The sequence below is a fragment of the Cricetulus griseus genome, chromosome 2 (assembly GCF_003668045.3).
Source record: "Cricetulus griseus strain 17A/GY chromosome 2, alternate assembly CriGri-PICRH-1.0, whole genome shotgun sequence".
In the NCBI taxonomy this organism is placed as follows: Eukaryota; Metazoa; Chordata; class Mammalia; order Rodentia; family Cricetidae; genus Cricetulus; species Cricetulus griseus.
In genome coordinates this window covers 54,048,854-54,064,121 of record NC_048595.1, presented here as the reverse complement: position 1 = coordinate 54,064,121, position 15,268 = coordinate 54,048,854, and the positions used below count along the sequence as shown (strand labels likewise).

The 15,268-nt window shown below is 41.2% G+C and overlaps 1 protein-coding gene across 1 annotated transcript in view; it reads left to right on the top strand.

Moving 5' to 3' along the window:
- Window positions 1–7,559: 7,559 nt before the first annotated feature.
- Window positions 7,560–15,268, top strand: part of Tek (TEK receptor tyrosine kinase) — a 73,136-nt gene continuing 65,427 nt past the window's right edge. Inside the window, 4 exon segments of the mRNA XM_035438672.1 lie at window positions 7,560–7,605; window positions 9,704–9,819; window positions 12,786–12,896; window positions 13,456–13,804. Coding sequence (XP_035294563.1) covers window positions 7,560–7,605; window positions 9,704–9,819; window positions 12,786–12,896; window positions 13,456–13,804 — 622 coding nt within the window.

The following is a 15,268-nucleotide window of genomic DNA, read 5'->3' as shown; positions in this document are numbered from 1 at the left end:
GGTTTTAAATCTGCAGAGGGGATCTTTAAAAAGGGTCTCAGCCAATTTATATCCCCCAAGAGTTTCTGGAAGTCATTTAAGGTTCTCAGATGATCCTTGCGTATTTCTATTTTTTGTGGGATTATTTTTGTTGGGGTAATTACTGAGCCCAGGAAGAGACCAGTATCTGAGACCTGGACCTTTTCTGACGCTATCTCCAGTCCCCATTGTTTTAACTCAGCTACCAGCATGGGGAAGGCTTGTTGCAGGACCTTTATCTTCCTATGGCAGATAAGAATATCATCCATATAGTGAATCATAATCATGGATGTAAATTGCTTCCTAACAGGTTCCAATGCCTTTTGGACATACAATTGGCATATAGTTGGGCTATTGGCCATGCCTTGTGGTAACACTTTCCATTGGAATCTCTTATCTGGCTCCATGTGATTGAGTGAGGGAACAGTAAAGGCAAACCTTTGCCGGTCCCGAGGATAGAGGGGGATGGAGAAAAAACAGTCCTTAATATCTATAATAATAAGCTTCCAATTTTGGGGTAGCGCAGAGAGCAAAGGGAGGCCTCTCTGGACAGGGCCCAGAGGGCGCATTTGGTTATTAATAGCCCGCAGGTCATGGAGCAACCTCCATTTTCCAGATTTCTTTTTGATAATAAAAATTGGGGTGTTCCAGGGAGAAGTGGAAGTTTCTAAATGCCCCAACTGTTCTTGCTCCTGTATAAGTCTTGTGACTGCTTCCAGCTTTTCAGAGGATAATGGCCATTGAGAGACCCATACCGGGTCCTCTGTATTCCATGGTATGGGTCGTGAAGCCTCAACGGCCCCTAAATAAAACCCAGTCCTTTTCTACTTTGATTCCCTTTTTGTTCAATGGGCTCTATTCTACCTTGCTCCCTTCTGCCCAGGCCCCTTCCTGGTATATAGCCCATTTTTGTCATTATAGCTGATGCCTGAGGGGAATACTCATTGGTCAGGGTCATGCCCATGGCTTGTAACACATCTCGGGTCCCCCCCCCCCGTCTTGAGAGGAGAGCATAAGCTTACCAGAGCGGAGACCCCGAGCCAAGAATCCCGTCCCCTTATAAAGGCTCACAAACTCTGAGCGATGCGTGTACAGCTGGGATAGGTGCATGACTCGTCACCCTATATGACGCCATGGAATAGGCGGGGCTAGGCAGTGGAAAACACTGGGCACATGTATACCAACATTGTTTACTTGATCCGGCAGCGGATGTCAGTGCCATCTTGTAATGGCGAAAGTGAGTGCGGCTCCTCACAAAGTTATAGATCCTTGTGAGCTACCACATGGGTCCTGGGAATTGAACCCAAGTCTTTTGGAAGAACAGTTAGTGTTTTTAATCATTGAGCCATTTCTATAGCCCCATTTTACCTTATTAAAAAACATACATCTTTCAATGTCTTTAGACTTAAAAAATGGCAAAACTTTACAGATAGTTTGTAGACCCTGTGGATTTTGTGTTTTGTTATTAAGTCATGTATTCATATAATGATATACTAAGCATCTTTGGCTTCTGAGGATAATCCCATAATTATGTACAGATGACAAATAATTTAATGAATGACTGAATTTACTTGCTTCTAATTGGGATTTTCACAGTGAGATAGCTTTCTTTTTTCAGTTATTGAAATCTCATAAGTAGTGTAGACAGAAGTTTCTATTCTAACCAGTCCTTCAGCCATTTAGTCCCAAATTAACACACAGATGCTAATATTAATTATAAAATGTTTGCCCAATGGCTCAGGCTTCTTATTGGCTAGCTCTCTCTTAGTTATTAACCCATTTGTATGAATCTATGTATCTCCATGTGATCTTGGCTTACTGGAGAATGCCAGGCATCCTACCTTCCCAGTAGCTACATGGCATCTCCTTTCTTGATCCCTGTTTTGATATCCTGCCTGGCTAAATCATGCTTGTACATTGGCCAAAACAGCTTTATTCATCAACCAATAAGAGAAACATATATTCACAGCATACAGAAGGACATTCCCTCACCATATAATTACCATATTCTCTAACTCTGTCTTTCTCTGTCTCTCTGCCTTTCTTTTTTATTTAAAAATCTATTTTTCATCTTACATACCAACCCCAGTTCCCCCTCCTTCCCCTTCTCCCATCTCCACTTCTCCCCTTCTCATCCCCCATCTACTCCTCAGAGGGGGTAAGGCCTTCCTTGGGGAGTCAACAAAGTCTGGCATACTAAGTTGAGGTAAGACCAAACCCCTATCCTTGTATCAAAGCTGAACAAGGTATCCCACTATAGAAAATGGGCTCCTAAAAGGCAGTTCATGCACCTGGGATAGGTCCTGGTGCCACTGCCAGGCACCCCCTCCAAACAGATCAAGTCACATAACTGTTATTCACATTCAGAGGGTCTAGTTCAGTTCCATGTGAGTTCCCCAGCAGTCAGTCCATAGTCTGAGCTCCCACTAGCTCAGGTCAGCTGTCTCTGTGGTTTTCCCCATCATGCTCTTGAGCCCCCCTTGTTCATATGATCCCTCCTCCCTCTCTTCAACTGAACTCCAGGAGCTTAAACCAGTGGTCACTGGCTGTGGGTCACTGCATCTGCTTCCATCAGTTATTGGATGTAGGTTCTACGACATTTAGGTTAGTAACTAATCTGATTAAAGGGGAAGGTCCATTCCAACATCCTCTCCACTGTTGCTAGGAGTCTTAGCTGGGGTCATCTGTGTGGATTCATGAGGATTTCTCTAGCACCAGGTTTCTCCCTAACCCCATAATGGCTCCTTCTATCAAGATTTCTTTTTCATTTCTCTCTCCCTCTGTCCCTCCCCAAACTCGGTCTTTTTGATCTCTCATGTTCTCATCCCCTATCCCTTCCCTTCTACCCCCTCCCAGTTTACCCAGAGATCTTAACTATTTTCCCTTTCTGGGACCTTTCATGAGTATACCTCTGAGGGTTCCCTTTTTACCTAGCTTCTCTGGTGTTGTGGATTGTACCCTGGTTATTCTTTGCTTTATATCCACTTATGAGTGAATAATACCGTGTTTGTCTTTCTGGGTCTGGGTTACCTCACTCAGGATTCTTTTTTTCTAGTTCCATCTATTTGCCTGCAAATTTCAACATGTCATTTTTTTTTTTAGTCCTGAATAATACTTCATTTTGTAAATATACCACATTTCTTTATCCATTCTTTGGTTGATGGACATCTATGCTGTTTCCAGGTTCTGGCCATCTCAAATAATGCTGCTATGAACATAGTTTAGCAAATGTCCTTGTGGTATGATCGTGCATCTTTTGGGTATATGCACAAAAGTGGTATTGCTGGACCTTGAGATATGAGATAGATTGATTCGCAGTTTTCTGAGAAACCACATACTGATTTCCAAAGTTTTGCCTTTCTTAAATTTTATTTCCTGAGAATACTTCTTGGTTTATTCATAACAATACAAAAATATTCAAAACTATAAAAACTTTGTTTCTGAAATCATGTGAGCTTATAGCAGTAATGATAGTAGAGTTCTTTTATATTTTCTAGAAATTCTTTTACTTTAAATATATCTTCCAATAATTAAATTCCTTAGAAGATAGCTTTATAATTCATTATTATTATTCTCTCACTTATATCATCCTGTCCACAGTTTCCACTCCCTCCTCTTCCCCAGCTTCTTCCCCCCACCTTCCCTCTCCCCAAGATCCACATGGCCCCCTCGGTCTCCCTCAGAAAAGAACAAGCCTCACTGGGACATCAGCCAAATATGGCATAATACGCTATAATAAGACCAGGTAGGTACATACCATCACGTCAAGGCTGGACAAGGTAACCCAGTGGGAGGAAAAGGGTCCCGTGAGTAGGCAAGAGTCAGTGACAGCCCCTGCTCCCACCATTATGAATCCCACAAAAACATCAAGTTACTCATACGCTATAACATATACATACACAGGGAACCTACGTCAGACCCCTACAGGCTTCCTGATTTCTGCAAGCCCCCAAGGGTTCTGGTCAATTGATTCTATAGCCCTGACAGCTATGTTCTCTTAGTGTCCTTGCCCTTTCTGGTTTCTCCCATCCTTACTCCTCCCCTTCTGAAGGTCCTTCTATCTTTTAATGTTTGACTGTGGGACTCTGCATCTGTTCCCATCAGTTGCTAGATGAAGTCTCTTTGCTCACTTTGATGAGGATTCTGCTAGGCTCTGGTCCCAGAACACTCTGCAGGCAGAAAAAACTGTAGGTGGAAGCTTTTATGGCTGGGTTGGCAGCCCAATCCCTCCACTTGAGGCTTTGCCTGGTTACAGAAAATGGCCAGTTGAAGCTCTGTGTAGCTTGAGGGAGAGGGAGAGGAATAAGGTGAGGGAAAGAGAGAGAGAGAGAGAGAGAGAGAGAGAGAGAGAGAGAGAGAGAGAGAGAGAGAGAGAGAGAGAGAGAGAGAGGAGGGAGGGAGGAAGGCTGGACATCCTACATTTCTGACACATAAAGGTATCTAGCCGGTACTTTTCTCTGGGGGTAAAGGCAATGCCACCTGCAGAGTTTTAAAAGATGAACTGGTTTGAGTTCAAAGAAAAACCTGCTATTTAAGATCCATGGTCTTACATGGGGAAGGGCCTAGGCCTGGCCCAGGATGATGTGGTAGACTTTGGGGAGGCCCTTTTGAGGGCCTTACCCTGCCTGGGGAGTGGAGGGGGGATGGCTAGGGGCAGGTGGGATGTTGGGGGGGGGGAGAGGGAGAGGGAGAGGGAGAAGGGATTGACATGTGAAGCAAGCTTGTTCCTAATTTGAATTAATAAAATAAAATAAAATAAATGAAAAAAAAGATCCATGGTCTTTGACATGGAACATAGAGTGCACATGTGTTTCTAATAGAATGAGTAAAGAACTCAGGCAAATGAACAGTGTCAGACTCAATGTATGGAATAACTGTTAGAAGAGGAAGGGCTAGGAATCCTAGGATGTATCACAATTGAGGTCCCGTGGTCTCATCTCTGTTCCTTCCTTTGTCTAAGCCAGTTTGCTTGTCTGTAGTATGGAGATACAATATCCAACTCATGTGGTGTTAGCAAGAATTAACAATGCACTTAATTTATCTGAGATAGGTACTTAAAATTTATAGCTATTGTTTTATTAAAATAATTTTAATATTCATGTATAACTGAAAAAATAGAACTAGCAAATACTCAATAGTAATGATTTGCCAACTGTTTTCCTTAAAGAAATAGATGCTCTAGGGAGGTGCCCAGGCATGGGAAATACATGCAAAGCCATTCCCTGTCAGTCCACCGAAAGTATGATTTTGTTTGTTCATAGGTATTGTTTATTGTCAGGATAGATTTTGAGGCACAAGGTAGCAATTAGAGAGAGCAGTGACGAGAGGCTTGTGCATTGTAGATGGCTAAATTCTTTTTCCATCATTCTCGCTTACTGGTACTATCCAGTAGTCAAGACCTGGAAAGACACAGATAGCCTCCATGGATCTAGAGCTGGGTAGAGAAGGATGGGAAGTAGCTGGAGAAGGGCAAGTGCACAGTATACTGGCCAGGTGTGGTTGTACATGCCTGTAGTCCCAGCCTCCTGGGATACTGACATTGGAGGAAGCTTAGGCACAGGTTCCAGGGCCAGCCCAAGCAACATGCTGAGAGCCTATCTCACACTTTGATAGTGAATAAACTGGTATACTGTTTTTGGCTTAAGGTAGAAATAGACCGTGTTAGAGTGTCTGATTGGCACACATGATGAAGTAAGCTCTCTGATTCTTATTTTTTTTAAATATTTTTTTATTATTTATTTTTTAGCTTATATATGTATATATTTATATTTATATTTATATTTATATTTATATTTATATTTATATAAAAAGAGCAATAATGGCAATATGTTATGCATCAATAGCAGCAACAGCTTTTCCAGGTTCAGATTCTTGTTTTTTCTAGATGGCTTTCCCTCAAGAGACTTGCCAGTGATTTTTCTCTCTATCTTTAAAAGTCCATGAATAGTTAATAAGGGATGCCTGCCAACAGTTTCATGGGATTTAAAAATGAAACTGACATTGAACCTCCACCCCCTTGCTTTAGCATTTAAATGATAGTCAAGCATGTCTTTGTAATAGGGACATTGTGAGGACCCAGGAGATCTTTTACGTGAAAGTGCCTGGTAGCATATAAACCTTTACTTAAGGAAATGCTAAATACTTTGGTTTCTGGACTTTTGAAACAACAAAATCTGTAATTCTTGCCCCAATGGCTCAGTAGGTAAAGACACTCACCATCAAGTCTGACAACCTGAGTTTGATCACCAGTATATACATGTAGAACGACAGACCCAACTCTAAAAAATTCCTATGCCATGGCATGCATGTGTGCATGCGTGTGCATACATGCATACACACATACATACCACAAATAAAGGTAATTTTTAAAATTTAAAAGAAACATCAAGGAAGGCTATGAGGATTGGAGACATAGTGGGCTTTGGGTTACTTCAGTGCAGCTATCTATGGCAACGTCTCGGGTGATTCCTCAGTAGCGTCTCATCCTGTCCTGCCAAGGCATGTGTCAAGCTGCTTTTGGTGTGCAGAGAACTGGCTTCCTATTAAGGTCAACCCTACAGAAGAGGGCAAGAATCAAAGGGCTTCAGAAAGAACACACAATCCTCCTTAGCTCTCCACTGGCCTGGGCCTGCTTCCTGCCCATGAGTGTTTGAAGTTTCCGGTATCACAGGCACACAGCAGGGTACAAAGCATTATTAGTTCTCTTTTCTGAGGTCCCTTAGCCCCTAGACCTCTTAGCAAAACAATTATCTTCATCTGGGAGGCCAACAGAGACTGTGGTTTCATATGGCCATATGTATAACTTTTTACCATGCTAATAAAAATATCCCTTCATATTATTTAGAAGCCATTTTCCCATTTTAAGATGATGATATGACAAAATCACTCACTGTCCTGTGAGTGGTTGCTTGTGTGAAGCAACTTGCAAATCACAAAACAATTCTCTGAGTTTAGGTGAATTACCTTTGGTTGCTGCTGAAGTTCTTCCAGTTCACCCTGATCATATTAAATGTATCTCTAGTCTGCAGACACAGTGCTTGGGCACCGGGCCAGTGAAGGTGAGCAAAACAAGAGTCCTTTCCCTCCACTTCTTCACTCCCCAAGGAAGGGCATAGACAAGTCAGTGACAAATTAGAACCTTCATTAATTTGATTAGCTGTGTGTTCTTTTCTATTTAAATACTTTTTAAACTTAAAATTATAAAAGAAATGGAGTATTGAGTGTGCAAGCAGTAAGTGAGCACCCACACTGTTTCTGCCCACTCCCGATCCCTGTGAGATCTTTTACGTGAAAGTGCCTGGTAGCATATAAACCTTTTCTTAAGGAAATGCTATATACTTTGGTTTCTGGACTTTTGAAACAACAAAATCTGTGATTGTTGCCCATCTCCCCAGCATCTAGTCTTGTTTGTTTTTAAATGTGTGGCCTTTTATTAATTTATTAATTATTTATTATTATTAATAATAATATTATTAATCATTTATTAATGTGTGGCCTTTATCAATTATATATCAAGCATTGTATTAACTGTTAGACGTAGAATGGTGGGGAAAGTAGACTTCCTCATGGCATTTGCAGTTGAGCATGGTAAGTCATAGCAGATATAATCTCAGTGAGATATGAGTTCAAATTTCATATTGAAACCAAGTGATCTTGGGCGTATTGACCATCTGTGAATTTTTGCTCCTTTTGAGACAAAGTCCTTTCTGTGTAGCCTCAGCTGACTGTAAACTCATGACCTTTCACTTTTATCTTCTTTAGTTCTAAGATTATAGGCTGTGAACTACCATGTTTGTTTTGGGATTTTAAAATTTTTACCTATAGATCCTTTCCTTCAACATTGTGAGACTTCGAATAGACAGTGCTTATAAAGGCCATGACAGTGTTTTCTTTGCCGCGTATAATTCAAATGTTAACTTTCTTTCCTGAACAGCATAATAGTAAACCTCTGGGTGGTTTAGATTTCTTCTTTTGTCAATCTCAGAAGATGTCATGATTCTGAATTGCTTTCGTGGCAAATGTATTTCCTTGGTTTGTAATAGTTCTCAGTGGGTGATTCTTAGTCATTCTTTGTGTGCTGAAGCCAATCCATCACATTGCTCTCTTTATTAGGAGCTAAAGAACAGGACACTGCAGAGATAAGGAGTCTTGTTTATTGCTGCCATGGAGAACAGAGGTAGCCTTTTGTGGGTTATGAAATATACTTTTGGGGACAGCATAGAACAGGGCATTTGGAAGTCTACTTAGGTAGCAGAAGAGGCCAGAAAGAAAACATGGCTTGAGTTCAAAGTCAGAGTCATGCTTTACCAGACACATTTCCTGGTAATGAAAACGAAGGTTCAGTTAGATAATTTGCCCCTATGTTAGTCAGTCTTATCAACATTGTGACCAAATTAGTGAGCAAACTACTTAAAGGAGAAAGGGTTTCAGCTGACTTGTAACTTTAGAGGTCTTAGTCTATGATTCATGTCTGAGTTGATTCTGAATTGTGGTGAAGTGGCACGTCACATGGCGGGAGCCAGGGGCAGAGGTTACTCACTCTTTAACCACAGGAAGCAGAAGAGAGGGAGGAGCTGGAGACTAGGTAACCTTCCAAAGCTTTCTCCCAGTGACTGACTTCCTCCAGCAAGGTTCTGCCTTCTTTAACACCTCCACAAACAGCATGGTGGGTGGAGGTCCACACAGTCAACAGTGTGGAGGCTGTGGAGGGCAGTTCATACTCAAACCACAAAAGCCTCTTTGAGTAAAGTTAGGTAGGAAAGATCCTAATGTCAGGCTCAAGTGTCTCAGCCTGGGGCATCTCTATTTTCTTTGCCTTATGTCTTTTCCTCCTTCGATTGCCTCTCTCCAATGTCTTTTCTCCATTGTTCTAGTTTCTCTCAGTGCTACCCAGACAGATTTGTAAATGCTCTAAATTTCCCCACTCCCAGTATGTATTAGGTCACTTATATTACCCGGGAGTGAGAGAAAGGGTACCAGAGAAAAGTAAGAATTTGAGGACTGGCTGGGATTACCTTTTGTATGACTACAGACCACTCTCTTTTTTTTGTTGTTGTTGTAAAATGTGCGGCTTCTATCAGACATCTCCAAGCTTCCAGTCTTAAAAAGTCCTCAGCTTGATAGTAGTACCACACTTCTTCCATCTCTAACGCTTCCCAGGATAAAGTTTGGATGTGGGTGCATACATGTGCCAAATGTCTAACAAAATCTAACTGTATGGAAGCCCAGCTTCATCCTTGGAAATAAAAATATTGCCACCAAAGTTGTCTGGTCATAATTATCACTAACCTGTATTATTTATTCTCTATGGAAATTTCTGTCATTTGAAGATAGGGACAAAATGTCTTTCTCTCCAGCAGACAGACAAGGACTCATTTGGCTGGCAAGCAGGGAGGAAAAGTGGGAATGCCCCTGGAAGAAACTGGGTTGGCACAATTCCTGCATGAAAATGGTCTGTTGGAGGGACACAGCCCACTCACACCCAGGATGCACTTGGCCGATTCTCAACTCCTAGTTATACAGTAAAACAGTGAGTTCTCTGGCCCTCCTGGTGAGATCAAGTGCCTGCTTTCTCCACTACCTCGTGGGAATGTGTTCATTCTCCATCCCTAATGGAAGTGAGGTCAAAGGCTATTTTCTGCCACTTGTCAATGTGGATTCTAAATGCCAGCAAACTTTGCTGCAGCTTCTCAAGGGTTACTGAAGACATGGCGGCAGCAGCAGCAGCAGTGGTGTTGGCCTCCTGCAGAAAAGCCCACCGTGGCTCTTGATCCACTTACTTTAAGGGAAGGACAATGTCATGTGATTTTTGTGCATTTACATTTACAATTATATTTTATATTTACATTTGAATTTTGCACCCCTAAGTAGAAAGATTTCCTGCCAGCATTCCCCCCTGACTATCCAGTACTCCCCTGCTAGGTCACCTCTGAGTTTAGTTTCATGTATCATTGAGAAACTTAATGGATGTAGATTCTATTTTAAGAAACTAAAGAGATGGTTTTAAATATATATTCTAGGAACCTGGTAGGTATTTTGTTACCTAAAGCCCATATATGCAATCCCGTTTCTGTCATAAGTGGTCTATCTCTTGTAAATGGTCCCTGTTAGAACTGACAGTAGAGCTCACACACACACACACACACACACACACACACATATTCTCCTTTGAAAAAGGTGGCAAAATGTGACCAGGTTCAGACTCTCAAGTATACAATTTAACTTTTCATCATTGAAAGTAAGGAGAAAGTTGGGCATTGGTGGCACACGCCTTTAATCCCAGCACTCGGGAGGCAGAGGCAGGCAGATCTCTGTGAGTTCAAGGCCAGCCTGGTCTCCAGAGCCAGTGCCAGGATAGGCTCCAAAGCTACATAGAGAAACCCTGTCTCGAAAAACCAAAAAAAAAAAAAAAAAAAAAAAAAAGAGAGAAAGAAAGAAAGAAAGAAAGAAGTAGCTGAAAGGGACTGGATCATAAAGAAACCTGATTCATAACTAGTTGATGTTTTCACACCAACTGTGTTGTTGTCTGCTGTTTCCTAAAGTTGTAAGATGCGCCATGCCTGGTGCTAAGGTTGAGTTGAGACCAGATCTCATGGTTTTGGCAAGTCAGTTGACTGGACCTAGAAAAGGGGCTGGATGGGACTGCAGTTTGACGAATGAGTGTATTTCCTTTCTGAGGAAGACCTTCTGTGGAACACGCCTGGCATGAGGGTATCAGGAGGTGGGGTGGTACTCAAGCAGGGGCTTGGCTGGATTTGTGTCTGGAAGGGGACTTGTGAATGGAGTTATTTTTGGAGGCTGTAATTTCACATTGAGATTTTTCGGGCTCATCCTATCTGCAACAATATTGTGATCTCTCTGGGTTGGCATTGGTTGTTAACTTGATGCAGCCTAGAGTCATCTGAGAAGAGAAATTTCAGTTGAGGAATTGCCTCGATCAGTTTGACCTGTGGCTATGTCTGTGGAGGATTGCCTTGCTTATTAATTGATGTAAGAGGGCCCGGCCCACTGTGGGCAGCACCACTCCTGAGGCAAGTGACCCCAGCCATATAAGAAAGCTAGCTAAGCACAAGCAGGGGTAAGCCAGACAGCAAGCCAGCAAGCAGCATTCCTCCACAGGGTCTGCTTAGAGTTCTTGCTTAAGTTTCTGCCCTGACTGCCCTTAATGATCAACCTTGACCTGGAAGTGTAAATCAAATAAACTCATTCTATGTTTCTTTTGGTCAGAGTATTATAGCATGGCAACAAAAGGAAGCTAAGGCATTATCCCCAAATTCACATTTTCCTGAGCTCTTACAGTTGAGGTTAAAAGTAAGAGGCATACTTCAAGATCAAGCTTGAAAAACCATGCTATGCCCATCCCCCTCTCATTCTTGTATATATAATCCAACTACTTATAAGTCCTACTTACATTAACTTGACCTTGACATTCCTCTTCCCAATTAATCAGATAAAGATGTAACTTTCAGTAAGACCATCCTTACAACACTACAGCATACAGAACTCTGGTAACTGGCAGGAAAACACTGTATGAGCAATACTGTGCTAAGTGCTCAAGAAAGATCTGGCAAGTAAACCCCAGTCAGCCTCAGATCCTTAGCCCCCTTTCTGTGATATTCTGTGAAAGTGATGACGTTGACTTTGTCCTCTTGTAACCCAAGTATCAAAAGAAGAAAGAAACTGGACAAGGGACAGGGAGGGGGGTAGATGTAGGGCATATGGATAGGTAAAGAAAAACAGTGAAAGCAAAACAAAACAGGATGATTTTATTTTTTCTACATTGTCTGTCTATCTATCTATCTATCTATCTATCTATCTATCTATCTATCTATCTATCTATCTATCCATCTATCCCCTGGCCCCCATGCTTGGGATTGAACCCAGGGCCTCAGGTATGCCAGGTGAATACTTTACTACTGAGTTATTCCCCTAGCTCTGTTTTCATTTTTAAATGTAAGTTTTCTTGTTTCTTGAATAAATATCAAAGGCCAAGCAGTGTTTTGCTTTTATATTTGGAGAAGAGGTGAGGTTTGGTATTAGGCATTCAGGAAACAGAGTAAAGGGACCGGAATATGGTCATCGGGTGCTGGATATATGACTGAGTACTTGCAAGTACTTCATGGTATTTAATGTGTATGAGGTGCAAGTCTTTCCAGTACCATTGTAAAGATGAGGTAAATGAGGCCCAGAGGGAAATGAGAGTCACTTAGTCATCACCTCTATTTTCTTTAGGAAATTCATGCAGAACCATAGTAATATCTTTTTCTGAAAATCTCTCCTGCCTTTGAAGAGACTAAATGCTTGCCAGACTTTGCATCCAAGTTCATAATCTACCTTGAGTATTCAATTGGCTGCCCTACTGTGTACTCTGCCTTCTAACCTGTTTAACTTCCCTTTAAGAAAATAATATAACTGAATCTTACTCTTCCTTGCACTTCCCATGCAATCAACTTTTACAGTCCAAGTTGATGCATAGCTTTAACCTTAAACTATTATTTTCCCATGCTCTTGACCTTGAATATAATGTATGCATGTATGTGTGTATGTTGTGGCAATCACTTGCTGAAAGCAGCTACCAGGTTGAAAATAGTCAACAAATATCCTTTAACAGTTGGAAGCAACATGTGGATATAGGTTGATTACATCTGTGTGTGGTTTTAGGTGCTGTTCTGGACTACTAGAGTAATTAGTCCCCTTGTTTTTTATTGAAAAGTATCCCTCATTCCTTTCCCATACCATGCTTTCTGTGTTGCCCTTTGTTACAACAGGTAACAGATAGGCAGCCAGGACAGACACAAATCAGAAATGGGCATCAGACAGGTAACACAGACAGCCCACAGATCACAAGTTACATGCAGATTGAAGACATAATGAGAGAAGTAGGTTTGGTCTTGCTCTTGGTCTAAACTACTCCAAGAGGAAGTTTTTTTTCATCCCTTATTGTGACATTACACATTTTGGTGCCCGTTCTGAGGTTTCTTTAATGAGTAGCATAGTTGTATGTAGTTGATATATACCTTTAGTATGCTTAGTGGTCAGTGTACTGGCATTGGTTCATTAATTAAAAGCTAATTATGGTAATATTATACTATTTTCATTACTTATCTCAATTGAGCAAACATTTAATGAATGCCTAACTATGTCTCAAGCAATGTATTAAGGAGGTGTATGGGTGTATTCATGAATACATATATACGTATACACACAAATATCATTTGGGGGAATAATAGTCCTTATAAGTGTATTGCAGTTAGAGTATGCAGTGGGGAATTGGAGGTAATAAGGCCTAGTAGACGAAGGAACTTGATTTCTTGGTAAAGAGTTTTGATTTTGTTCAGTGGAATATGGGCACATTTTAATATCAGAGCATTTAAAAATGACTGTTCATGTGACTAGTTTTAAATGAAGCTTTAGGCAAGAGGAGCTTGACCTTTGGAGCTGTGCTTGTGTCTCTCATCATGCTCTCTCTTTCTAGGAATAGCAGAAGGAGCCATGGACCTGATCTTGATCAATTCCCTACCTCTTGTGTCTGATGCTGAAACATCCCTCACCTGCATTGCCTCTGGATGGCACCCCCATGAGCCCATCACCATAGGAAGGGACTTTGAAGCCTTAATGAACCAGCACCAAGATCCATTGGAGGTTACTCAAGATGTGACCAGAGAATCGGCAAAAAAAGTCGTTTGGAAGAGAGAAAAGGCCAGTAAGATTAATGGTGCTTATTTCTGTGAAGGTCGAGTTCGAGGACAGGCAATAAGGATACGAACCATGAAGATGCGTCAACAAGGTAACATACCTCTAAATGATGGATAGGTTGAATCCACTGGGAACACACATATTTTAAGAGCTATTCTCTTTGAGGTTGCAATAACTGCTTGAGTGTAGAGACTGAAGGCACTATTCTTCAACATTGCTTATCTCTGCTATTCAGCACATTAGAGATAGAAGGTATAGCCCAGTCTAACATCCTCCCTAGAGCAGGGCCAGCCAGACCAATACTATACATCATGTCTATTTCATAATTTGAAATGAAACATGTTATATATGAACATATAATTATGTTGCTTATATATAATATGAAAATATCCCTGCCAAAATTATTGCCTTTTTTTTTTTTTTTTTTTTGTTTTTCGAGACAGGGTTTCTCTGTGGCTTTGGAGGCTGTCCTGGAACTAGCTCTTGTAGACCAGGGTGGTCTCGACTCACAGAGATCCACCTGCCTCTGCCTCTGCCTCCTGAGTGCTGGGATTAAAGGTGTGCGCCACCCCCGCCCAGCAATTATTGCCTATTTTAACATTGCTCATGTGTTTTCTTTCTTTGATATTTTCTTTGATCTGTTGATAATTTCTCCTAAGGTGTGGTTTCCAAGACACACATCAGGAGGCACACAGTGATTGAAACTCCAGCTCTAGAAAACTGACACACACTTCTGGCCTTTGAGGACACCTGCTCACTTGTGTACATCCACACATTCAGGCATACACACATACATACATTTAAAATAAAATAAATCTCACAGCTGGAGAGTTATCTCAGCACTTGTTGCTCTTGAAGAGGACCTGAGTTCAATTCCTAACATTCACATACTGGCTCACAGCCTTTCAGAACTCGTTCCAGGGGATCTGATGTGCCTTTTTGATTTCCAAGTGTAACAAGCACCAGACACACAGACAAATGTGCAAACACTCGTACATAAATAATATAAAAAATCCTCAGAAATTAATAAATTAATTAAAATAGACAAATCTAATGGGAAATATCCACCTGTAACCCAATTAAATTGTTTTTTGTATCAATGGTGTTTTTTTTATTTTTTAAACAGTGATATTATGTAACATAGCCACAAATAGGCACACAGCTGTAAACATTTATAGCTTGAAAAAGTAGGATTGAAAAATATGTAGTGTTTGTTGGCTATAGCTATATTGGACTTACTTTGGCTGGAGGAACTTGGCTCAGTTCATTATGTCTGTTGTATAACAGGCTAACCTAGGTATGTTCTCATGGAGATAGAGGAGGAAGAGAGGAAGATGAGAACGATGCAAACTTGAGACTTCTTGAACTCTAAGGCAGGACATGTGTGTTATCACTTATGCCTCATTTTATTCCCCCAGAGAAGTCAAACAGCTGAGTTTAGAGTCAGAACGAGGGCTGCTACAAACTTACATGGCAAAGAGCATGATTTTATAGAATGGGGAACTGTGACCCTCTTTGTAAGCTGCCATTCTGGGAAGGAGAACATGCTTTACTT